General features: G+C 46.2%; 1 protein-coding gene across 1 annotated transcript in view; it reads left to right on the top strand.

The window, feature by feature from the left end:
- Positions 1-26268, top strand: part of ADGRE5 (adhesion G protein-coupled receptor E5) — a 180701-nt gene that overhangs the window by 120089 nt on the left and 34344 nt on the right. Inside the window, exons 10-13 of the mRNA XM_040414661.1 lie at positions 14185-14286; positions 16499-16689; positions 18936-19094; positions 20893-21084. Of these exons, the coding sequence (XP_040270595.1) occupies positions 14185-14286; positions 16499-16689; positions 18936-19094; positions 20893-21084 (644 nt within the window). The remainder of the gene's footprint in view (positions 1-14184; positions 14287-16498; positions 16690-18935; positions 19095-20892; positions 21085-26268) is intronic.

Genomic DNA, 26268 nt, shown 5'->3' with positions numbered 1-26268 from the left:
CTGTCACTCCATGTGGCCGCACCCTAAGGCAGAGTGATTCATGACAAATTAATTCATAACTAATCTAATTTCTTGGCTAATCGGCAAAGTTGCTGAATCAAATTTTTCAAAACTTCGCTCACCTTTAGCAGTGACAGTTAGGGTTAATAATATGTCAAGACTTCCTACTCTGTACAAGTATTTTTTCAGTAACTATCACATTATAATTACAAGCAGGATTACAATGACCGATATCCCCTCTGTATAGATAACACAGGATCCACCATTCACAGTAGGTGATATCACAGCTCTCTCTTGACCTCTTCAAAGGTCATAGAGCATGGCTAGAAAATTCTCCCATAGAACTCTATAAGGTCCCCTCCTGTCCGTTGTGTCTGTGGCCCAGAGGTGATGTTAAAGGGGTTCTCCGGGAATTAGCAAAAATGAAAATACGTAAATATTACTTTATTATAAATATATTCGGTAACGTCCCCGAGACTCTCAAGTTAGGAATCATAACCCCCCCTCCTCAAGAAACCAGAAGCAGACATAAATATGATGGCCAACTTCAGACCGATTACCAACATCCACCTAATAGCTAAAATCATGGAGAGAGCAGTGGCAAGCCAACTCCAGCTGCACGTAGAAAAGCATCGACTTCTAGATGAACATCAGTCGGGCTTCAGGCCAACACACAGCACGGAATCAGCCCTGGTCAGCCTTTGGGATGAAGCCCTAGGGGTCGCTGACGAGGGAGGGGGGACCTGGCTGGTTCTCATAGACATGTCGGCAGCTTTCGACACTATCAGCCATCCCATCCTCCTAAATAGATTAAAAGCTGACATTGGAATAGATAACCACGGACTTGCCTGGTTTGACTCTTTTCTGAAAAACAGAACTCAGAGAGTCAAACTGGGCTTATTCTTTTCCCCAGTCGAGAAGGTGGAGTGGGGAGTCCCTCAGGGATCTCCCCTCTCGCCATTACTTTTTAACATTTATGTCCGACCTCTGCTCGCCATTCTGAAGGAGTATAACATCAGCTATGAGTCCTATGCGGACGATACACAGATCCTTTTGAGAGTATCGAAATCCGCTGATGACTATAAACTCACGCAAGAAGGACTAAAAAAGGCCAGGAACTGGCTAGCACATAACCACCTCAAACTCAACCCGACCAAGACTGAGCTTGTTGCACTACATAAAACACCAGAGGCTGCTGCCCCGTCTATCTTTGGGGAAAACGTTGCCATCGCCACACAAGGAAAGAGTCTGGGGATAATTTTGGATCAAGAAATGAGCCTCCATCCCCAGATTAAAGAAGTAATACGGAAAGCAAACTTTGCCCTATTCCTTCTAAAAAAAAGCCCTACCGTTTCTCCCCAACACATGCAGACAGGTCGTGGTGGGAGCGCTAGTCAACTCTCACCTGGACTATGGCAATGCAATGTATGCGGGGCTACCAGAGAAAGATCTGAGAGCTCTGCAACTCTGTCAAAACAGAGCCATCCGGCTCATCAAGAAACTAGACTGGACAGACTCTGTTACAAAAGCACGCAGGGAACTCCACTGGCTCCCAGTGAAAGAGAGAGTGCAGTTTAAGCTGTGCTGCTTAACACACAAAGCTCTCTACAAAACAGGCCCCATTTATCTGCAAAAAAAGATAACACGTTACCATCCTCCTAGAGAACTGAGATCCACCTCAGCCTCCCTTTTGTCGGTGCCAAGAACCCGCCTCAAGACAAGGGGGGACAGACGTTTCTCAGTATTAGCCCCCAAGATCTGGAACTCCCTCCCAGAACATATTAGAACTATACCAGATTACCTGGAATTCAGGAAGCTGGTTAAGACCTGGCTATTTGTGTAGGATGACGTAGGGGCCCACCAATACTGCCGTCCACAAGCGCTTCGATCGGATTGAGTTCCTCTAGAGCGCTATACAAGGACTTAGTAACATAACATAACATATATTTAAATAACCATGGGGAGGTAATGGTCACTCTTAATAACCAACAAATGGGTACCCAATTCTAAATACAAGAAAAACTGAATTAGTGGGTGACCTCAATTAAGACTTAACTTTTAATACATCATTAAAATAATATACCCAAAAGGAAGCGGAAGGCCGCCCGCCAGGGTGCAACACACTTATCACAAGTCACTCAGTGGTGAATAAATACAGTATTGCTAAATTAGTGCCAGGGGACATAGAGAGGGGGCGGTGGGCGGATAGGGAAGGGAACGGAAAACTAGGTCTCTTCCTCCTAGTTAGCCCTCCTCTAATGATACCCTACGCTGGGGATCAACAAGCTCACCCTAAACACGGCGATCCCACTGCGTTTCTCCTTCCTCCTAGTGTAACCCTTGATATCCCTATGCTGTGCCAATTGACTGCCCAGCTTCATCAGGGAAGAGGAGCAAGCGGAGGAACTGACACCTGGCACAATAAAAGGAAACACAAAGATATAGCTACATAAAGCAAATATGCAGGTATATAATGTCCTGCCCAGGCATAGACATGTAATTATGCACAGAAAATCAAGCAGTATATAGCTATGTCTCAGTACTGCTCTGCCCGACGCGTTTCATTGGCCTGAGGCCAACTCATCAGGGGACTTACAGCATTGAAATACAGCAATGAAATAACAAAAGATTAAGCAATATATTGAAATACAGCAATGAAATAACAAAAGATTAAGCAATAGATAAAGTGCAAATAACAGGTAACAGCAACAGCAGAGGCTCCATCTGGTCAATCCAATGGAGTACTTTGCCCTCATAGTGCAGCCCTCTGCTTTTTCTAAAGCTGATAGTCATCCAGCCGGGCTTGTTTTCTCTAGGGAGCAATCATTAGGAGAAATAAAATGGCCGCCGTCCTATTAGTACACACAAAATCTATCCTAATCACACAGGAGGACAAGTTACTTTACAACACTGAGGAAAAAAGATGCCTCATCCCCCTCTCTGCTCTACTTGTCAGGGAGCAGGATCCTGAATACAGATGATAAATCTTCAGCTACATTTCTGGGGAATAGAGTTCATGAGGAGACATGAATACAGAGAGAATAGACAGGACTGACTGTGCTAATGGAGACTGCATACAAGTGCTGATGCTCATTACCACACCTCCACTCTCCTCTGTGTCCTTCATATCTCCTTATGAACTCCATTCCCACAGAGAGTCAGCTGAAGATCTTATCAGTGGTATTCAGGATCATCCCTGACAAGCAGAGCAGAGAGGATGAGGCAGTTCTTTGGCTCAGCGTTGTGAAGTAGCTTGTGCTGCTGTGTGATTAGGACAGATTTTCTGTACTAATAGGAAGGCGACCATTTTATTTCTCCTAATGATTTCTCCCCAGGCAAAATGAGCCCTTATAACTAATGAAAGGTATTTGAGAATATATTTATTATAAAATAATATTTACGGATTTTAATTTTCTTAAATCCCGGAGAACCCCTTTAACCCCTTAAGGACTCAGCCCTATTTCACCTTAAGGACCAGACTTTAAGTGCTGATAACTTTAAAACGCTTTGACTTATCCAGGCCGTTCTGAGATTGTTTTTTCATCACATATTGTACTTCATGACACTGGTAAAATGAAGTAAAAAAAAATCATTTTTATTTATAAAAAAATACCAAATTTATTAAACATTTGTAATACATAGTAATACCTCCAAAAATAGTTATTACTTTACATTCCCCATATGTCTACTTCATGTTTGGATCATGTTGGGAATGATATTTTATTTTTTGGGGATTTTACAAGGCTTAGAAGTTTAGAAGCAAATCTTGAAATTTTTCTGAAATTTTCAAAAAACCAATTTTTAGGGACCAGTTCAGGTCTGAAGTCACTTTGCGAGGCTTACATAATAGAAACCACCCAAAAATGACCCCATTCTATAAACTACACCCCTCAAGGTATTCAAAACTGATTTTACAAACTTTGTTAACCCTTTAGGTATTCCACAAGAATTAATGGAAAATAGAGATACAATTTCAAAATTTCACTTTTTCACTATTTTTTGGGCGATTGTCTCAGGCAGGGGCTCATTTTTTGCGGGATGAGGTGACGGTTAGATTGGTACTATTTTGGTGGGCAAACGCCTTTTTGATCGCTTGCTGTTGTACTTTTTTGTGATGTAAGGTGACAATTTTTTTTTTATTTAGCACAGTTTTTAATTTTTATTTTTTACGGTGTTCATCTGAGGGGTTAGGTCATGTGAAATGTTTATAGAGCCAGTCGATACGGATGCGGCGATACCTAATATGTATACTTTTTTTTCCCCTATTTTTTACCAATTGTTTTTAACTTTATTTGTTTATGAAGTTTTTGTTTATTTTTACTTGAAACTTTTAATTTTTTGGGGGGGAAACTTTATTTTTTCAAATTTTTTTTTCACTTTATTTTTTGTCCCACTTTGGGACTTGAACTTTGGGGGGTATATTCCTTTACAATGCATTCCAATACTTCTGTATTGGAATGCATTGGCTGTATGAGTTATACTGTGTGTATTACTCATACAGCTTCCGGGCCTGTGAGATCCAGGGGGCTGGATCTCACAGGCTCGTCACCGGAAGGCAGCGCGATGCCTTCCTTAGACATCGCGCTGCCTATCATGCCATCGGGTCCCCCCCCCCACAACCGCATGGGGACCCGATGGCACCGCCGCACAGCCGCCGCAACCGCAGGTAAAGCCGCAAACCGCAGGTCTGAATTGACCTGCGGTTTGCGGCGATCGCCGATACGGGGGGGTCACATGACCCCCCTCCCGGCGTTGTGACAGGATGCCCGCTGAATGATTTCAGCGGGCATCCTGTTCCGATTAACCTCGCTGCGCCGCAATCGCGGTTTAAACCCATGACGTACCGGTACGTCATGGGTCCTTAAGGACTCGGGAAACATGCCGTACCAGTACGTCATGCGTCCCTAAGGGGTTAAGAACGGGAAGTCTCTATATACACTACCTAACATTGAAATTGCAGCACCAAGAAGGAAAAGCCATAAGGTTATGTAAATTGAGGACGTAGCAGGTGTCGCTAAGATCCACAAATGATTAAATTATAGCATGTGGGAGGGGCATAAAAGACAGATTGAAAGAGAAAGTTTTTTTAGCCAAGTGAAACCTCAAAAATCAGATCAGTCATGTGGTATGATTGTGCGATGGCTCCTGTCACACAATCCTACTCCTAGGATCATGGTGTGTGGTGACATAATGTATGGTAGCCGGAACGAGTGATATGGCTATTTTGACGATTTCAAAGTGTCCCAGGAGGACAACGTCAGGCCACATGTTGCTCATGCTACTGTGAGCAGTCTGTGTGGTCTCAACTTCCTACCATGCAATATCTCCAGACATGTCTCACATCGGGCACATCTGAGATGTCATTGGTAGACAATTGCAAAGGGAGGTGCTAGAAGCAGAACATTCCTCAGACAATAGGGTGACCACGTGTCCCGGTTTGCCCGGGATCGTCCCGTAATTTACGTTTTTGTCCCGTGTCCCGGGAGCCTTCAAACCGGGACAATAGAGAGTCCCGGAATCAACTGCCTGCCAGTCTGCAACATTCACTGCCGCTGCTGCCGCAGTGCTGTTGTAATTAATTCATCCTAAATCACTGGTTGCTACGGCTGCCCCGCTTGGCGTGTAGCAACCAGTGACGTCACCATGTCCCGCTCTCTCTGCGGCTCCGACTCCACACCCTGCACACTGCACGCAGCTGCCCCAGCAAGTGAGAAGAAGAAAACCCTGCGCCGCCCCCGCCGCCTCCTCCTTCACTCCCCAGAGACGTCACGTGGTGTCCCCAAAGCCAATAGGCGGCCGCCGTCGCTCAGGTACAAGATTCAAACTGTGCCCGTCTCCTGGCGACACAGCAACACCGGGGAGAGGCGACCGGGCCGGGGACATGGAGCACCGCATCATAGGCCCGGGCCCCTACAGAGCTACCAAGCTGGTGAGATAGGGTGACCACGTGTCCCACCGGCTGCCAGACGCCAGTGCCTCCTCGAGTCCTGACTGGAAGAACACCGGCGCAAGACTGCCCTGCCCTGCTCCACCACCACCAGTGACCAGACGAGGAGACAGTCACTCCATCTCCATTATATGACTCCAAAAGGTGAGCAAATAGGGGCAATTGACACTGGGTGGCAGCATCTGATGGGGCACAGTAGCGACAATCTATGGGCACACTGGCATTTGATGGCGCACAGTAGCGACAATTTATGGGCACACTGGCATTTGATGGGGCACAATAGCGACAATTCATGGGCAGTTGGGCACACTGGCAGCATCTGATGGGGGCACAGTAGCGACAATTCATGGGCACACTGGCATTTGATGGACTGTGCCCCATCAAATGCCAGTGTGCCCATGAATTGTCGCTACTGTGCCCCCCATCAGATGCTGCCAGTGTGCTAATGAATTGTCGCTACTGTGCCCCCATCAGATGCTGCCAGTGTTCCCATGAATTGTCGCTACTGTGCCCCATCAAATGCCAGTGTGCACGTAAATTGTCACTACTGTGCCCCATCAAATGCCAGTGTGCCCATGAATTGTTGCTACTGTGCCTAGCAACAATTTATGGGCACACTGGCATTTGATGGGGCACAGTAGCGACAATTCATGGGCACACTGGCAGCATCTGATGGGGGCACAGTAGCGACAATTCATTAGCACACTGGCAGCATTTGATGGGGCACAGTAGTGACAATTAATTGACACACTAGCAGCATCTGATCTGATGGGCACAGTAGCGGCAATTGATAGGCACACTGGCAGCATCTGATGAGGCACAGTTTGCGACAATTCATGGGCACACTGGCAGCATCTGATGGGGCACAGTAGCATCAATTGATCGGCACACTGGCAGCATCTGATGGGGCACAGTAGCATCAATTGATCGGCACACTGGCAGCATCTGATGGGGCACAGTAGCATCAACTGATTGGCACACTGGCAGCATCTGATGGGGCACAGTAGCATCAACTGATTGGCACACTGGCAGCATCTGATGGGGCACAGTAGCATCAACTGATCACTAAGTGACTTAATTTTTTTAAAAAAAGTATCAAAAATCATATTTTTTGGGGAGTGGACATGGGTGCGGGGGGGCCGGGGCGGGTGTCCCTGAATGGCAGTTTGGAAATGTGGTCACCCTATCAGACAACCATTAATAACCTCATTGATAGCAGCCAAGAAATGTGTATTTCTGCGTGTGGCGCTCATACTAGTGTTGATCGAGCACCAAAGTGCTCAGGTGCTCGAATAGAACACCTCAGGATGCACAATGGAAGTCAATGGGAGAACCCGAGCATTAAACCAGGCACAACCGGCTCTGAAGAGGGGAGGGTGTCTGGTTCATAGGAAAAGGTCAGACAATGATGGAAACACCACTGAAATGGTTGGTGAACAGCATGGGGAGGATGTCTGGATGCATCTTGGACTCCCAGGTCGCTGCTGGGAACGATGTTGTCCGAGTAGTACGCCACTTTTACAGACTGACAATAATACGCACCAAACCGAAGATAAAATCGATTTTAGAGGAAAAATTGTTAGGAAACATTCTTTCCTGTATATTTACTTGTATATAAAGTGCAAGTGCTGCCAAAAATTGCAAGGAAGAGGCACTCCGATACAACCTGTATATCACATAAAGGAGGGCCTCATTCACATTGTGGTACAATTGTTCAGGTAGTGGGACTCCTACACTCATAAAGCCTATGCACTAAGTGAAAGGGCTGCCAAAAATTACAAGGAACCGACACTCCAATACACCTTTTATTACACATAAATATATGTATATTTATTTTTTTCTTCTTATATATGTATTTTTTATAAGATTTTATTATTTTTTCTTTTTTAGGGCCTCCTAACGATTTTTATCTTGGCTGACATAACTATACTCATATTTGATCATTTTAATTATATATTTTTAATATATATATATATATATATATATATATATACATATTTATCAAACCATATTGTCCACCTATCTACTACTGGTTCTCTATGTTCTTAATATTTATGGCATGTGGAGAGCCCATTTCTTGATCCACTGTGGTGGAACGCATCGCCTCTGATGCGTTCCAGGCACCGGAACTTCCGTTTAATATATTCTCTATGTATCGCCCCGTTTTGATCATATCCACTCTCCCCCTATTTCTGAAGTCCCCATCTACACCCCACGATCCGTTATACATTCCGTTTCACTGTTATTTTCAGCTTTTGCCTGTCTGGTGTGACGGGCCCCTGGAACGCATTTCCGGTTGGTGCGTTCCACACACCGGAAGTTCCTTCTGCTGGGTCCACATTCATTCCGATATCTTCCTGTGGTTCTCTGACTACGCATACCAGGCATGATCCAGACTGTGAGAGACGTATATACAGTACTGAGCACACTTGTTGTTCTACCTCTTTAATATTTGTATGTTTTATATGTTTTTTATGCTGTGCATTGGTTATTAGTGAGGTCACTTCCGGAAGTGACGCCCATGACTTTTTTGGCGCCAAACACGCCTCCTATTTTACTTTGACTCCGTTATTTATACATGTTTGTTTGTCTTTACCCTTTGTATGAGCCTATTACTTACTCTTCTCCTGAGGAAGGGGTTTATATATCCCGAAACGCGTTGAGCCAACCTGATTTTTTACCTATTAAAGGGATTATACCAGAAGACCCCTGGTGTGGACTACCGTATTTTCCAATCATTCTACAAGCGAACCAGGCGAGGGAGGTGGTTGTATTGGGTGTCTTGAGCTTTATCCCTTTACACCCCTCCCTGGAGAAGTGAGTTTCGGTGACATTCCACCTTTCACTTTATGTTTTTATATACGTTATTGAATATTGACCAGCTGCTCTTTGCGGCTTCATTTTACCAGACGTAGCATTGTTGCGTTCCGCCCCTATATCCTTATAAGGGGTAAGGGTCTGCTGCTGAGCTGACCATCTAAAAAATTAGGGGTGAGGGTCTGCTGCTGATCTGACCTTCTAAAACATTAGGGGTGAGGGTCTGCTGCTGAGCTGACTCTCTAAAACATTAGGGGCGAGTGCCTGCTGCTGAGCTGACCATAGAAAAAATTATGGTTGAGGGCCTGCCGCTGAGCTGACCCTCTAAAACATTAGGAGCGAGGGCAGCATGTTGATATGATGGAGGAGGACGAGAAAAGGAAGATTGAACCATATACCCTTTTTTGTGGTGGAAGGGGTGCATGGGAATACACTGTATTCAATACACCATAAAAGCCACATTTAAAGTGCCTTTTTGTTCATCGGCTTTCCTCTGGTGGATTAGAGAAGTCAGGGGCAATCCAGGCCTTGTTTATTTTGAGAGTAAACCTGTCAGCATTTTCAGTTGACAGGCGGATGCGCTTATTAGTTATTATGCCCCCAGCAGTACTACATACCCGCTCTGACAAAATGCTGGCGGCAGGGCAGGTGAGCACCTTCAAGGCGTAGAGCGCCAGTTCGTGCCACGTGTCCAGCTTGGACACCCAATAGTTGTAAGGCACAGAAGGATCATTGAGGATGCACACACGGTCACCATCTTCCAAAAATTTTCCTTCCTTGTGACAGTAGGCCGTGCATCAGGGTGAGGGTGCTGGCGGGGTGTCATGAAACTGTTCCAGGCCTTGGAGAGTGATGCCCTGCCTCTGTTGGAACTGCTGTGTGTTCCCCTCGTCTCCCGTCCTCGGTTGCCCAAATAACTACGTACACTGCCACCAGCGCTGTTAGCTGGAAAATTTTGGAGCAATTTTTCCACAAGGACCTTTTGGTATTGCACCATTTTGCTAGTCCTCTCCACCACAGGAATGAGAGATGAGAAGTTCTCTTTGTAGCTGGTGTCGAGAAGGGTGAACAACCAGTAATCAGTGTTGGCCAAAATGAGTACAACGCAAGGGTCACGGGAAAGGCAGCATAACATAAAGTCAGCCATGTGTGCCAGAGTCCCAACAGACAAGATTTCGCTGTCCTCATCAGGAGAGTGACTCTCAATCTCCTTCCTCCTTATCTGCCCATCCACGCTGAACCATTGGAATAAACCTGCTATAAGTACTACCCTCTGTAGCGGAGGCAACTGTCTCCTGCTCCTCCTCATCCTTATCCAATTCACGCTGAGAAGACGAAATTAGGGTGGTCTGGCTATCACCCAGTGTACTGTATTCCCCCATTTCCACCTCTTCCACATGCAAAGCGTCCGCCTTCATTGTGAGCAGCCAGCATTTCAGTAGACACAGAAGCAGGATGGTTACTCTGATAATAGCGGTATCGCCGCTCACCATCTGTGTTGATTCCTCAAAGTTGCGTAAAACCTCACAGAGGTCAGACATCCATGCCCACCCGTTGCTTGTGAAGAACGGCAGCTGACTCGATAGGCGACGACCATGTTGCAGCTGGTATTCCACTACTGCCCTCTGCTGCTCACAAAGCCTGGCCAACATGTGGAACGTGGAGTTCCAGTGCGTGCTCACATCGCACAACAGTCGATGAGTTGGCAATTGCAAGCGCTGCTGCAGCTCTGCCAAACTGGTGGCAGCTGTAGATGACTTTCGGAAATGTGCACACACGAGGTGCACCTTCACCAGTAGCTCAGGTAAATTGGGATAGATTTTGAGAATCCGCTGAACCACTAAGTTTAACACATGAGATAGGCATGGTATGTGTGTGAGCTTGCCGAGCGAGCTCCAAAGCTGCCACCAAGTTACGGCCATTATCAGACACAACCATGCCTGTGGCGAGAGACACAGCTCAGTCTGATCCCTTATACCCTGCCACAGCTCTGCGGCGGTGTGCTGTTTGTCACCTAAGCAAATACGTTTCAACACAGCCTGTTGCAGCTTCCCCACTGCAGTGCTACACTGCTTCCAGCTACTGACTGATGGCTGACTGTTGCTGCAAGATGAGAATTCAGAGGTGGAAGTGGAGGAGGAGAAGGAGGGGTTGCAGTCACTAATGTAGGTGGTGGCGGAAATCCTGATGGAAGTAGGGCCCGCAATCCTTGGCGTCGGTAGCACCTGTGCCATCCCAGGGCACGACTAGCTCCCGGCCTCCACCATGTTCACTCAGTGTGCCGACAGGGAAATGTAGCGTCCCTGGCCACAAGCACTTGTGCATGTGTCAGTCGTTAAGTGAACCTTTCCAATAACTGCGTTGGTCATGGCACGGGTGATGTTACGGGACACATGCTGGTGTAAGGCGGGGACAGTACACCAGGCAAAATAGTGGCGGCTGGGGACTGAGTAACGAGGGACGGCCGTCGCCATCAGGCTGCGGAAAGCCTCAGTGTCCACAAGCCTAAATGACATTTCCAGGGCCAGCAATTTGGAAAGCTGCGCATTTAGTGCTATGGACTGTTAGCGGGTGGCTGGGTATTTGCGCTTTCATTCAAAGGCCTGGGGTATGGACATCTGTACGCTTTGCTGGGACACAGAAGTGGATGTGCTAGCTGATGGCGCTTGCGAAGGTCCAGGTGCAGGGCGGGAGGCATCCGGGCCTGCGTCTTGGATAGGGGATTGGCCAGCACGTAACACAGGGGAAAAGGAAGTAGTGGTGTGACCCGCAGACACTGATTGTTGACCCAGGCATTTGGCCAAACTATTAGGGTGCTTTGATGCCATGTGGCGGATCATGCTGGTGGTGGTGAGGTTGCTAGTGTTCCCGCCCCTGCTCATTTTGGTATGTTTGGCACAGGTTGCAAATGACAATTCTTTTATCGTCCGCACTTTCATAAAAAAAACGCCAGACTGCGGAACACCTACCCTTTGGCAAGGGAGAGTTCAGCAAGGGGGTGCTCCGGGGAACAGTTGCGGGCCTGTTTGGTGAGGCCCTCCTTCTCCATTTTGCCACCCTACTGCCTCTTCCAGCCTGTTGCGGTGCTGCGGATCCCTCCCCCTCTGTACTGCTGTCCTTGCTCGGCTTGCCACCTTCCCAGGTTGGGTCAGTGATTTCATCGTCCACCACCTCCTCTTCCACTTCCTCACTCTGGTTATTGACCTAACAACAACCTCACTTATTGACAACTGTGTTTCATCCTCATCATCAACCTCTTGAGACACTAATTGCCGTTCCCCACCGTCATCTTCTTCTGACTTTGGAGGCTCAAGAATTTTGGAATCAGGGCACAAGATCTGCTCATGTCCCTCTTCAATCGGGTTTGGTGAGAGGCCCAAATTAAGGAATTGTGATGAAAAGAGCTCCTCGGAATATACGAGTGTTTGTTTTCAAAAACTCTCCATGGTGGGAGGAAAGAGGGTCAGGGCGAGGATTCTGCTGACCAGACTCTTGGCTACTGAGACTGGACTTTGTGGAAGACAGGAAGCATTACCTGCTGCAATCCAAACGACCACCTGGTCGCACTTGTGTGACGTCGAGAGTGGTGTCCTGCGCCGCCCTGCAAACTGGGACATGAAGCTAGGTATCGTGGATGAGTGTGTTTCTTGGGCTCTGGCAGCAGGCACAGTTTCACCGCGCACAGGGCCACGGCACCATCAGCAGCACGGCCACTTCCCTGTCCATTACTGCTCGCCTTCCACATATTAAATGGTATATACGCTTGCAAGTATGTTACACGTACAGTAGCGCAGGTTTTGTAAGTGTATGTGCAAATAAATTAGACTGAATGTCACTGATATTTAGGATGGGCAAATGTTATACAAGAGATGTAGCACAGGTAATGTCGCTGCCACCAGCGGCGAAAAAATTTGACTGAATGTCACTGATATCTCGGATGCTCTAGCGTTATACTCGAGATGTAGCACAGGTAATGTCGCCGCAACTAGTAACGAAAAAATTTGACTGGATGTCACTGATATTTAGGATGTGCAAACCTTGTAGAGAAGATGTAGCACAGGTAATGTCGCTGCCACCAGCAGCGAAAAAATTACACTGAATGTCACTGATATTTAGGATGCGCTAACGTTATACTGGAGATGTAGCGCAGGTAATGTCGCTGTTACCAGCGGAGAAAAAATTACATTGAATGTCACTGATATTTCGGATGCGCTAACGTTATTTTGGAGATGTAGCGCAGGTAATGTCGCTGCAACTAGTAACGAAAAAATTAGACTGGATGTCACTGATATTTAGGATGGGCAAACCTTGTAGAGGAGAGGTAGCACATGTAATGTCACTGCCACCAGCAGCGAAAAAATTACACTGAATGTCACTGATATTTAGGATGAGCAAACGTTATACAGGAGATGTAGCAGAGGCAATGTCGCTGTTACCAGCGGCGAAAAAATTACACTGAATGTCACTGATATTTCGGATGCGCATCGCACTCGAGCACACGCAGTATTTGGCCGAACACCGCAATGTGCCGTGCATCGCGATGCTCGAGCCGAACTGGTGTTCGGCCGAGCATGCTCGATCAACACTAGCTCATACTCCGTGCAGAATAAATCATGTTTTGAATATTGTTTCTATTTTTTAATCATTTGCATATAATTACCATGTCTATCAATACTGTGATTTTAATAAATCTATGACTTTTTCTTCTTGGTGTTGCATTTTCTATGTTGAGGAGTATATTTTAGGACTAGTGGCCAGTGCAAAAAAATATGTTTAACGTAACCTAGGTCATTTTCAGATGACACATTCCCTTTAACAAAGGAAATTGGTGCCAAATGCTAATGGCCGCTGTAACTAGTAAAGGGGTTATCCAGTGGTAAAATAAAAATGGATCATTGACTTTATCCCAGTACTTACTAATTAAAGGGGTATTCGAGTACAGAAAACCAGCTTATACAGTACTTAAAGACTATGTATACCTTTGGGGGAAATTTTTTTGCTATTGCACTGAACTCATTTTGAGCCAAAAATCATGTTTTTCAATTTGTCTTTATTAAAAAAATTTAGCCCCTTTCTCTGTACAGCCTTGAGATTCTCTAGTTGCAGGATCTGTATTTTTACTGTGTTCCCTCAGGCAGTTCAGCTGACAGCTCCTTATCTCTGACCTCCTAAACACTCATTATAGCTCAATTCTTATCTTAATAATAAGAATGTGGCTTAAATAAGTGTTTATGATCTCTTAGTAATTTAAAGATAAGAGGGGGAGGGCGTTTATTAAGAACGGCAATTTAGATGCTAGTCTTAGTCCCTTTGTGCTGCAGGAGCAGGTTGTGCACTCTATGCCAGCTCCCTTGTACAGATTTCTAATTATTTATATGACAGTAATAAACAAACCCTAACAGTGAGTTATGTTCCCACAGGAATTCTAGTTTCAAGTGGTCCTTCAGATAGTGGCCTAATCTCACTCCAAAGCGACAAAATCAACATAAAACTGGATTCTAAAACTGCCGCAGGGGAAACAGGTAAAGAGCATTTCTTCTGTTTGACTTTCAGGACAAAATCACATGTAAGTCCATTATGGTGACGCATGGAGTCTGTAGGAGCCATAGACCCTACAGACTCAATCACATAATTTGTGACAGAGCAAGGCACTGCTGTTTTTTGGGGATTCCATTCAATATATATGGACCTAAGGCTGTGATCCCCATATTTTTGATCAGTACAGCATGGATCCAAATTTAAGCCATGTGCATAAATTCTGAGGTGAGAATGTATTGGTACCAAAATATCAGGATCAGACCCTTTGGTACTTTAAGTGCTACCCAAATCAAGTTGAAAATGGAACATGTAAGCTCTCCTGTGCGTCTTTGATTGCTCATTAACAAGCTCAATAACAGCTATTGAAGGTGCATGGACACTGTTACTTTGTAAGTAGACTATACAGACTTGAACTCAGCTGTGGGTCTCTTAGTATCTCTGGTCTGACCACAACTGACAAAGGACTAAAGAGCTTATGATCCTTCCTACCCCACACAACAGGCACATGAGGAACACATTTTCAATAGCGTGCAGTGCCTTCAACAACAGAAACAACAGTAGAGTCTGAAGAAGTGCTGACATTATACACTGTATATCCATTCCCACCCTACCAGAAAACGCTGAAAATGCTGCAACCTTTGGTGTAGATGTCTTACAGTGAAAGGGTCACTCTAGGTGCTGGGGGAACTGTGCTACTATTAGTATGGGACCAAAGCTTTATTTTCTATAGCTGACAGTGTCCTACTGGGGATCCTTTGCCCCACCAGAGACAATTATTCTTGAGGCCCAACCCCTATATCATCAATGTAGTCTAAGGGTTTTAAAGGGAGTCTGTCATCAACATTTCACCTTTGTAACCCTTCCCATAGCTTTCTAGCAGCCTTACAGTTAATAAAAACGTTACCTTTATGAGCAATCCTGGACTTATAAACCGGCAAAAAACATCTTTTTAGCATATGCAAATGAGGGCTCGCAAGTGCCCAGGGGCGGCGTTACCCTCGTAGGTGCACAGGCAGCTCTGTCTTATCGTCGCTTCCCCCTTCCTTCCTTCCCTCTGCCCGCCCATCCTTTCCCTCTGACGCCAATCTACTAACTTCTTGTTTCGCCGAGATCCCGCGCCTGCGCACTCAGTCCGTCGGTCGGCGCATGCGCACTGCGATGCCCATTCATTGTACGGCACCACAGTAATTAATGCGCACGCGCCGGCTAACGGCGCGAAAACACAACAAAGGAGGCGGTCCATTGGAATGCGGGCTGAGTTCGCAGGCGCGGGATCTCGGCGAAAAACAAGAAGTTAGTAGATGGGCGGTCAGAGGGAAAGCATGGGCGGGCAGAGGGAAGGAAGGGGCGGGGGGAAGCGACGATAAGGCTGAGCTAGCTGGGCACCTACGAGGGTAACGCCGCCCCTGGGCACTTGTGAGCCCTCATTTGCATATCCTACTAAGATGTTTTTTGCCGGTTTTATCAGTCCAGGATTGCTCATAAAGGTAACGTTTTTATTAACTGTAAGGCTGCTAGAAAGCTATGGGAAGGGTTAAAAAGGGGAAATGTTGATGACAGACTCCCTTTAATCAAAGAAATAAACCCTAGTGGCAAATCATTGGCTCCAAAGGCAGCCAAATGTTTGTTTTTTCTCCAGGACCTTTGTGGTCCACTCCACTATGGTATTACAGCTTGGACCCTGGTACTCTGGTAGGCCAGTCCAACCCTGATAGCTGACATCAGATACCACTTAGTTTACTTCTTTTGGCTCCATGTACAGCTAGATTTTATCTTGCACACTAGGTAACATTTTAATCCAATTCCCATTTTGTTCAAATATGAATCTCTTGGAACATCTTCATCTGTCCAAAAGTACACTAAGGGAATAAACTCCTTCCACCTACTGTACGATACAAATTACAATCTTAAAGGGTTGTCCTCTGACAATAATGTCACTTCAGGAGAGGCAGACCCTCAGTGATCATTTGTGATCTGTGAGTGAACCCAATAGTAAGTCTTCAGCTTTGTTTTTACTTTATATTGTTTTTATGTGAGAGGCACTTTTCAGGTGCTCTGTCTAAAATCTGGCGGGTCTGAACCCCATATATGAATTCAAAATTCCTTAATAAAGTATTTGAAAATGGGTTTTGCAAACCATGAAGTTTTTAACTGGTGTCATTGAGATCAGTTGTTTTGTCCCTTTTTCATCTATAGATGTAGCATTACTTGGATGCCTAGAGTATACTAATATCAGTCACATTCTGAAAGGTGCCGATCTTTTGGGAGAAAAATCAAAAAGTAAACGTTTTAAAATGGTCTCCCCTGTGGTCAGTGTCTTCCTTGGCATCAGTAACACCTCGAGTCTTAGACATCCAGTGTCAATGAGATTGAACTTCACAGATGAGGTAAGCATTTTCTATCTTCACCCCCATGGCACGCATTGTCTAATAAGTTGAAATTATTATATATGCTCATGGAAAATTTTCTTGGAGAAACCATCAAAGTTAAAGGGGTCCTCTCACTTCAGCAAATGGCATTTATCATGTAGAGGAAGTTAATACAAGGCACTTACTAATATATTGTGATTCTCCATATTTCTTCCTTTGCTGGTTGTATTCATTTTTACATCGCATTATGCATGATTCGTTTCTATGGTTACGACCACCCTGCAATCCAGCAGCAGTGGTCGTGCTTGCACACTATAGGAAAAGGCGCTAGCTTATGTGCGCTACCACATATCTGGTCACCAGAGAGGCTGGCACTTTTTCCTATAGTGTGCAAGCACGACCACCGCTAATTGATTTAAGGGTGGTTGTATCGATCGAAACGAGCAGTGTATAATGTGATGGAAAAATTAATCCAGTCGGCAAAGGAAGCAATATGGACAATCACAACAGGTTAGTAAGTGCCTTGTATTAACTTCCTCCAAATGATAAATGCGACTTGCGGAAGTGAGACAACCACTTTTAGGAGCGTGCACACCTTCTACCTGGTTCCATACAAGCGATTGCTTCATAACCACATCATTGTAGTTTATGATCATATGTAGGAAGGCTGGATATACAACTGGAATCATACCGGGCTACTTTACTCAAATCACCCTTCTCCATTGTACTCTGTGCTTGTAACCAAATTGTGTGCTCCTTTATGTATATAAAATATATATATTAATTAATGGACATGAATGGATTTTATGATACAATCTAAATTATTGTCTAGGACCGGACTGCCAAGGTGCTGCTATGTAGGGGAAAACAGTTAAAGGGTCTGTCTTGCTGGTGAATTGTTTTCTTACAAGGATTAGAAAAGCCTAAAACAAACAAAAGAAGTCATATTCACCTCTCACCGATTCCCCCATTGCTTCCATTCTGCACTTCCCAGGTCCCTCACAGGTCTCTACTTCCTGGTTCCTCTTGACTGGTCAATCACTGACTGAGGGAAGTTAAGTGGGACCCAGCAGCCCACCTTAATTAATCATATCTGGCCTGCAGAAGAAAACTTCCAATATACTTACCGTCTCAAAGTTGTGTGGCTGTTCTGGAACCCTGTCATCAGAGTCTCCTCTTCAAAAAATCCTTCCGCTGCCAGGTTTCTGGTATGATCTATGGGTGGGAGACATCACTTCTACAGTCAATAAAGTGGTAGGTGCTGTTGACGTGGCCAGAACTATTATTCTCCCTGGCATATATGCAGTTGAGGTGGATTCAGCAGTTTGTGCATGTGCCAGGAAGACGTTGTCCTATCATGGGCTACGGAAGTGACATCCCATAGACCATAGACAGTGGCGTACATAGAGAAGTAAGGGCCCCATAGCAAGGATCAAACCAGGCCCCCCACACAGGACAGAAGGGTTTCCGCCTAAACCCCTTTCAATGACCCTTGGGCCATTTTTCCCACTGCCTCAATTGCTATAAGTTGTTCCTTTTAGAGGGTAGAGTCCTGACCAAGTTTTCACCTCCAGTAGAAGAGGAGATGATCCCAACTAAGACTGGGCCCCCTCTTGCCCTGGGCCCCATAGCAGTCGCCTGGTCTGCCGCTATGGTAGTTACGCCCCAGACCATAAACTGGTAAAGGATGGGATGATGTAGGATTTTCCTAAAGGAGCTTCAGTGACTAGGTTTCTGAGCATCTGATCAATGCAAATTTGAGACAAAAGTATATTGGAAAATTTCTTCTGCAGGAAACATATGATTAATTAACGCGAGATGCTTGGTCCTGCTGGGTCCTGGCCAATGAAAAATATTATTTATTTTTCAAACCAGCACCTGGGTCTGAATTCTTTTTTAATTACATGTAATTAAAAATTTAGTGTAGTCACTGAGTTATTCAATAAAATCTATCTGTATAGCGCCACCTGCTGTTTGTTGTTTTTCTAATGTCTATGTCCAGCTCACTGAGGTGGAAATACATGTTCATTTCCATCTTTCAACTGTCACCAGCTGTGGCATAAAGGACACACTCACTGAGCTGCCTGCTTGAAATCAATCTGGAGCAATGAATGAGGAGATCTCTGGATCCATGTGAGGTCCAGGGCTGGTCACAGCTTTGTTAGGAAGAGATTGTCATGTACTAATCCTGGGATAATCCCTTTAAGAACTGGACACATTTATGTGCTATCATCCTTCTCAAAAGTAAAATGTTTATTTCGCAGGTAAAGTCCCCAAACATAAGTTGTGTCTCCTGGTCAGTATCAGACAGTAGTTGGACTAGTAAAGGCTGCGTGATGGTGGAAAGGGATGATGATGGAATAACCTGTAACTGCACTCACTTGACCAGTTTTGCCATCCTAATGCTCTTGGATGACTATGAGGTGAGACTCTTGACAACGGTTTTACTATGTAGAATGAAATTATACTTTAATTTAGACTCTTGTACATATAAGTGGATATTATGAACATTGGGACAAATTTATTAAGGCTGATGTTTTAGATGCCGGTCTTAATGAAGCCCTAGGTTGGCGGAGGATCCGCCGAAGTTATGAAGAGTTGCCGACCTCTCCATAACTTCGGCGCATTCTGTGCATTCCTTGCTTTCTTACACAGAAAGTGTAGGCGTAGAAAATGGTAAATGAGACAGGCCTGCCGGCCCATCCCCCTCCCCGCCGACAATTTTAGACCTGGAGTGAGTGGGGCGAAGTGGCAGATAGCGGCGCAACTAACCGTTGTGCCGCCATCTGCGCCTGAAATACGCCTAATATATGCATATTTCAATATAATAAAAGACCCCCCATAATGCACATAAATAGTATTTTTTTTTACTGAAATGTCTGTAAATAATAAAAAAATAAAAATAACAATACACCTAAATAGAAAAGTGGGATTGCTGCAAAACTAAGCAAGCAATTATTTCTCAGGCAAATATGTAAATGATTACAGGTGTGGTCTGATTAGACATTGGGGCTTGCCTCTAAAAAGGCTCTCAGAGGCTGCTTGTGGGTAGTGTACTTCTTGGTGAGAGATCGTTGACTGCTAATGGTGATAGTGGTTTTGACTAACTGCCCACCATCTAGGCCGTTCTGACCTAGCTGTTAGCAGGTGTTGGGAGCAATGGTTCCCTGTTGAGATGCATCCTTTATGCCACTTGTCTATAAAAGTCGTTCTTGAGCCCCACAGAGAGGAGGAGTGGAGAAGCAAATGAAGCAGAGCCGATGAACTGGAGTGACAGAATGTGAAGTTGATGCAGAAAGGTTTCGTTGAAGTAGTAGAGTTGTAGTTGTAGGGAACTCGAGTTGATGTGGTGGAGGGACAGATTTGATGCTACGGTGTGGCACAGTGATGCAGCAGAGTTGATGCAGCAATTTAGCAGAAACAATGTTTTGATGTAATGGAGCAGAAGATGCGGTGTTGCGAGAAGTAGCAGAGTTAAGACAGCAGTGTAGCAGAGCGGAAGCAGTGGTGCTGTGGGACAACCAATGTAGGAGAGTTGCATGTGCTGTGGATCAGAGTTGTGGCCAAGAAACAAAAGTCCAATGAACAAACATACCGATGTAGTAGAGTTAACGCTCATGCTGTAAGTGAGAGGGTTAGACAATAATCAGGAGGTGCCACCATAACCGTGTTCAAATAACTTAGCAATGCCATGGCAACCCAAATTACACGAGAGGACGCAATGCTGACCAGAGGTGGAGGAGAGATGCAGCACTGGGCACTGAATCTGGGACAGTTGAGTAAAAGTGTACTACGTATTTGGGGGGGTACTATATCTCCTTATGGAGAGTGCCTTAATCGGTATGAGGAGTCTTATACGACAGGCAATACTCCTCTGGAATTCTGGGAAGAAGGTATGCAAATGAGCTCTTAGCAAGCTCGGCCTATGATGTCACCAGATGTAACGTAGCTTTACCTCACATCTGGTGGCATCAGAGGCAGAGCTTTCTACGAGCTTATTTGCATACCTTGCTAACATCTCATTTGCATACCTCGCTAACAGCTCATTTGCATACCATGCTAAGAGCTCATTTGCATACCTTCTTCCCAGTGTAGTAGGTATGGCACAGAATCTGAATCTATCAATAACCCAGGCGACGAGGGAGATTCAAGGAGATGCATTTGTTTTCCTATAGTAATATTTTCAGTGATGTAACTTTTTCCTAATATTTTGCATTACAGAGCTGGGCTTTGACACTTTTAACACAAATTGGGCTCTCGATCTCGATCTTCTGTCTTGTACTAGCCATCATCACGTTTTGCTTTTGCCGCTCTATCCGTGGAACACGTAACACAATTCACATGCATCTGTGTATCAGTCTCTTCTTTGGTAACTGCATATTTCTACTTGGGATCGAAGCAACTCACAATAAGGTAACCAGGTTACATTTATATTGAGCTCTATATTTTCACCGTGATATATAAAATTGCATTTTACTTAACCACTAGTGTTGGGCGAGCATGCTCAGCCGAACACCATTTTGACTCGTGATGCTCGAGTCTCCTCCCCGCACGTTTGTTGGCTGCTACGCAGCCAAAAAACATGCAGGGAAGTACTGGCACTCACTGTAATGCCATAGCCATGTTGGTTACTGGCATTACAGTAATTGGCTGGCCAGAACGCGTCATCGGGTGCTATATAGCACCCGATGACACGTGGTTCGGCTCAGTCTCAGTCAGGGCGAGCTGCAGCAGAAGCGACAGATAGTGTAGGGACAGGAATATATATATTATTTTTTTAGGCAGGGTTTAGTGTTGAAAGGTGTTGGAGACCCAAAAGTCCTTTTAAGGACTGTTGTGTTATCCGGCTGCAATATATATTATTAGCGCAACCTGCGCTAAATTGCGTGCTATTGTTTGGCCGCTGCTGACAGCGACATTACCTGCGCTACATCTCCTGTATAACGTTTGCGCATCCTAAATATCTGTGACATTCTGTGTACTTTATTTGCGCATACACTTACAAAACCTGCGCTACTGTACGTGTGACATACTTGCAAGCGTATATACCATTTAATATGCTCAAGGCGAGCAGTAAGGGACGGAGAAGTGGCCGTGCTGCTGATGGTGCACGCAGAGGCCGTGGCTCTGGTTGCGGTGAAACTGTGCCTGCTGCCAGAGCACAAGAAACACACTCATCCACGATACCTAGCTTCATGTCACAGTTTGCAGGGCGGTGCAGGACACCACTCTCGAAGTCACACCAGTGCGACCATGTGGTCGGTTGGATTGCAGCAGATAATGCTTCCAGTTGGTTAAGCACCACCCTGTCTTCCACAAAGTCCAGTCTCAGTAACCAAGAGTCTGGTCAACAGAATCATCACCCTGATCCTCCTTTCTCCTCCATGGAGAGTCTTGGCAAACAAGTGATCCCACACACGGATATTCCGAGGAGCTCTTTTCATTGCCATTCCTTGATTTGGGACTCTCGCCAAGCCCGCTTGAAGAGGGACATGAGGAGATCTTGTGAACTGATTCCCAAACTCTTGAGCATCTAGTCAGAAGAAGATGACGGTGGAAACGGCAGTTAGTATGATGATGATGAGACACAGTTGCCAATAAGTCAACAGCAATTAGTGTCTCAAAAGGTTGATGATGAGGATGAGACACAGTTGTCAATAAGTGAGGTTCTTGTTAGGTCAACAAGTCAGGAGGATGACCTGAGTAAGGAAGTGGAAGAGTTGGTGGTGGACCATGAAATCACTGACCCAACCTTGGAAGGTGACAAGCCGAGCGAGGACAGCAGAACAGAGGGGGAGGTATCCGCAGCACCGCAACAGGCTGGAAGAAGCAGTGGGGTGGCAAAATGGAGAAGGCGGGCCACACCAAACATGCCTGCAACTGTTCCCCGGAGCACTTCCTTGCGGCAGTCCCCCTTGCCAAGGGCTAGGTGTTCCACAGTCTAGCGCTTGTTTGAGGAAAGTGCGGAAAATAAAAGAATTGTCATTTACAACCTGTGCCATACCAAAACGAGCAGGGGTGTGAACACTAGCAACCTCACCACCACCAGCATGATTCGCCACATGGCATCAAAGCACCCTAATAGTTTGGCCAAACGCCTGGGTCAACAATCAGTGTCTGCGGGTCACACCACTGCTTCCTCTTTCCCTGTGTTACGTGCTGGCCAATCCCCTGTCCAAGACGCAGGCCTGGATGCCTTCCGCCCTGCACCTGGACCTTTGCAAGCACCATCAGCTAGCACATCCACTTCTGTGTCCCAGCGCAGTGTACAGATGTCCATACTCCAGGCCTTTGAACGAAAGCGCAAATACCCAGCCACCCACTCACAGGCCATAGCACTAAATGTGCACCTTTCCAAATTATTGGCCCTGGAATTGTTGCCATTTAGGCTTGAGCACACTGAGGCTTTCCGCAGCCTGATGGTGGCGGCCGTCCCTCGTTACTCAGTCCCCAGCCACCCCTATTTTTCCCGGTGTTCCGTCCCCACCTTACACCAGCATGTTTCCCGTAACATCACTTGTGCCCTGACCAACGCAGTTATTGGAAAGGTCCACTTAGCGAGTGACACATGGACAAGTGTTTTTGGCCAGGGACGCTACATTTCCCTGACGGCACACTGGGTGAAGGTTGTGGAGGCCGGGAGCGAGTCATACCCTGGGATGGCACAGGTGCTACCGACGCCAAGGATTGTGGGCCCTACTTCCATCAGGATTTCCGCCACTACCTACATTAGTGGCTGCAACCTCCCTTCTCCTCCTCCACCTCCTCCTCCTCCACCTCCTCCTCCACTTCCACCTCTGAATTCTCATCTTGCACCAGTCAGCCATCAGTCAGTAGCTGGAAGCAGTGTAGCACTGCAGTGGGGAAGCAGCAACTGGCCGTGCTGAAACTAATTTGCTTAGGTGACAAACAGCACACCGCCGCAGAGCTGTGGCAGGGTATAAGGGACGATACTGAGCTGTGGCTCTCGCCACTCAACCTACAACCAGGCATGGTTGTGTCTGATAATGGCCGTAACTTGGTGGCAGCTTTGGAGCTCGGCAAGCTCACACACATACCATGCATAGCCCACATGTTCAACTTAGTGGTTGAGCGGTTTCTCAAAACCTACCCCAATTTGCCTGAGCTACTGGTGAAGGTGCGCCACGTGTGTGCCCATTTCCGAAAGTCATCTACAGCTGCAATTGCCAGCTCACGACTGTTGTGCAACGTGAGCACGCGCTGGAACTCCACGTTCCACATGTTGGCCAGGCTTTGTAAGCAGCAGAGGGCAGTAGTGGAATACCAGCTGCAACATGGTCGTCGCCTTTCCAGTCAGCTTCCGCTCTTCACAAGCGATGAGTGGGCATGGATGTCTGACCTCTGTGAGGTTTTACGCAACTTTCAGGAATCAACACAGATGGTGAGCGGCAATACCGCTATTATCAGCGTAACCATCCCACTTCTGTGTCTACTGAAACGCTCGCTGCTCACAATGAAGGCTGACGCTTTGCATGTGGAAGAGGTGGAAATGGGGAAAGACAGTACACAGGGTGATAGCCAGACCACCCTCATTTTGTCTTCTCAGCGCAAATTGGATGATGATGAGGAGGAGGAGGAGCAGGAGATAGTTGCCTCTGCTACAGAGGGTAGTACCCATAGCAGGTTTATTCCATCTGTTCAGCATGGATGGGCCGAAGAGGAGGAAGAGGATGAGGAGATTGAGTGTCATCCTCCTGATGAAGACAGCTCAATCATGGACTTTAATTATACTTGGGCTCTTATTATTATTTGTTCTAATCATGATATGCTTTTTATTCTAATCATGTCTTCATTTAATTATGGATTTATTGCCTATTTGTATTCTTTTTAAATGTCCTTATTCATATGTTGAGTTATTATAAGAATCTGACACTATATGATAAGTAGACGGTTGGCTCTCATAGCATGGATACATCTTCTGAAGTGCCGCATGTATTATTCTGCTTCTGTTTGAAACTACGCACCTCACCGCCGGGATCTATACTTTGTCACATTGACGTTCTGCTTCTCCTCCCCTTTTGTGATGCGTGCGCGCGTCATTCGACACCGCCTCCGGCGCCTCACGCCCGAGCGTCCTTACGTCATGCCGCCCGATCAGGTGACTTGGTCATGTGATGTGGGCGTGTCGACGGGACGCCGGCCGCGGGGTTGCCGGATGTGCTAGTGCTCGACTTGCGCGCGCCGGTTAGCAGACACACCTGGGGACGAGTAAGTGCTGCCTCCTTATTGGTCTAAGGAGATTTTAAATACTCGGTTCACAGTGATGGCGTTACCCCCTGATGAAGGCACGCCGAAACGCGCGTTGGGGTAGCGCCATCCTGGTTCTTTGTCCACACGAGGTCCATTTTAGGTAAGTTGCAGGTCATAGTCCTCCTCCCATGGCTTTGTGCTGCCGATGCTGAGATTCCTCACTTGGCTTTCTTCATTGCTTTGCTGGCTCTACACTATTCTTGTATTATTATCTTGGTCAGCATACTATGCACTATAGCTATGGTTGGTTCTCTCACTGATCTCCACTTACCTTATACTATCTCATATATATTGTGCCCATTTGGCTCATAAGCTGGTCATTGTACCTTATACATATATTTCTCATGACTCTACCATTATTACCTTATGCACTTTGTGACCTGTGTGTTCATCCAGGGTGGCGCTTGTTTTCTCCTTTCCCTGTTCCCCCTACCTGGTCTTTGGCATCAACTGCATATGTGTTTTTTATCATGTTCTTGATTTAATAAAGTATTTATTCTATTATTATTATGGTACTCTGAGCTCCTTTCCTTTTTTCTTCCACCTACATTAATAGCTGCAACCCCTCCTCCTCCACCTTATCCTCCACTTCCACCTCTGAATTCTCATCTTGCAGCACCAGTCAGCCATCAGCCAGTAGCTGGAAGCAGTGGAGCACTGCAGTGGGGAAGCAGCAACAGGCCGTGCTGAAACTAATTTGCTTAGGTGACAAACAGCACACTGTCGCAGAGCTGTGGCATGGTATAAGAGACCAGACTAACTTGTGGCTCTCGCCACTCAACCTACAACCAGGCATGGTTGTGTCTGATAATGGCCGTAACTTGGTGGCGGCTTTGGAGCTCGGCAAGCTCACACACATACCATGCCTAGCCCACGGGTTCAACTTAGTGGTTCAGCGGTTTCTCAAAACCTACCCCAATTTGCCTAAGCCACTGGTGAAGGTGCACCACGTGTGTGCCCATTTCCGAAAGTCTATCTACAGCTGCCGCCGGTCTGGCAACGCTGCAGCAGTGCTTGCAATTGCCAGCTCACCAACTGTTGTGCGACGTGAGAACGCGCTGGAACTCCACGTTCCACATGTTGGCCAGGCTTTGTGAGCAGCAGAGGGCCGTGGTGGAATACCAGCTGCAACATGGCTGTCGTCTTTCCAGTCAGCTTTTGCTCATCACAAGCGACGAGTGGGCATGGATGTCTGACCTCTGTGAGGTGAGCGGCGATGGTGAGCGGCAATGCCGCTATTATCAGCGTAACCATCCCACTTCTGTGTCTAGTGAAACACTCACTGCTCACAATGAAGGCGGACGCTTTGCCTGTGGAAGAAGTGGA

Source organism: Bufo bufo, chromosome 1 (genome assembly GCF_905171765.1).
Source record: "Bufo bufo chromosome 1, aBufBuf1.1, whole genome shotgun sequence".
Taxonomy (NCBI): Eukaryota; Metazoa; Chordata; class Amphibia; order Anura; family Bufonidae; genus Bufo; species Bufo bufo.
Note: the sequence above shows the minus strand (reverse complement) of the source record. Positions and strands in the feature narration are given on the sequence as shown.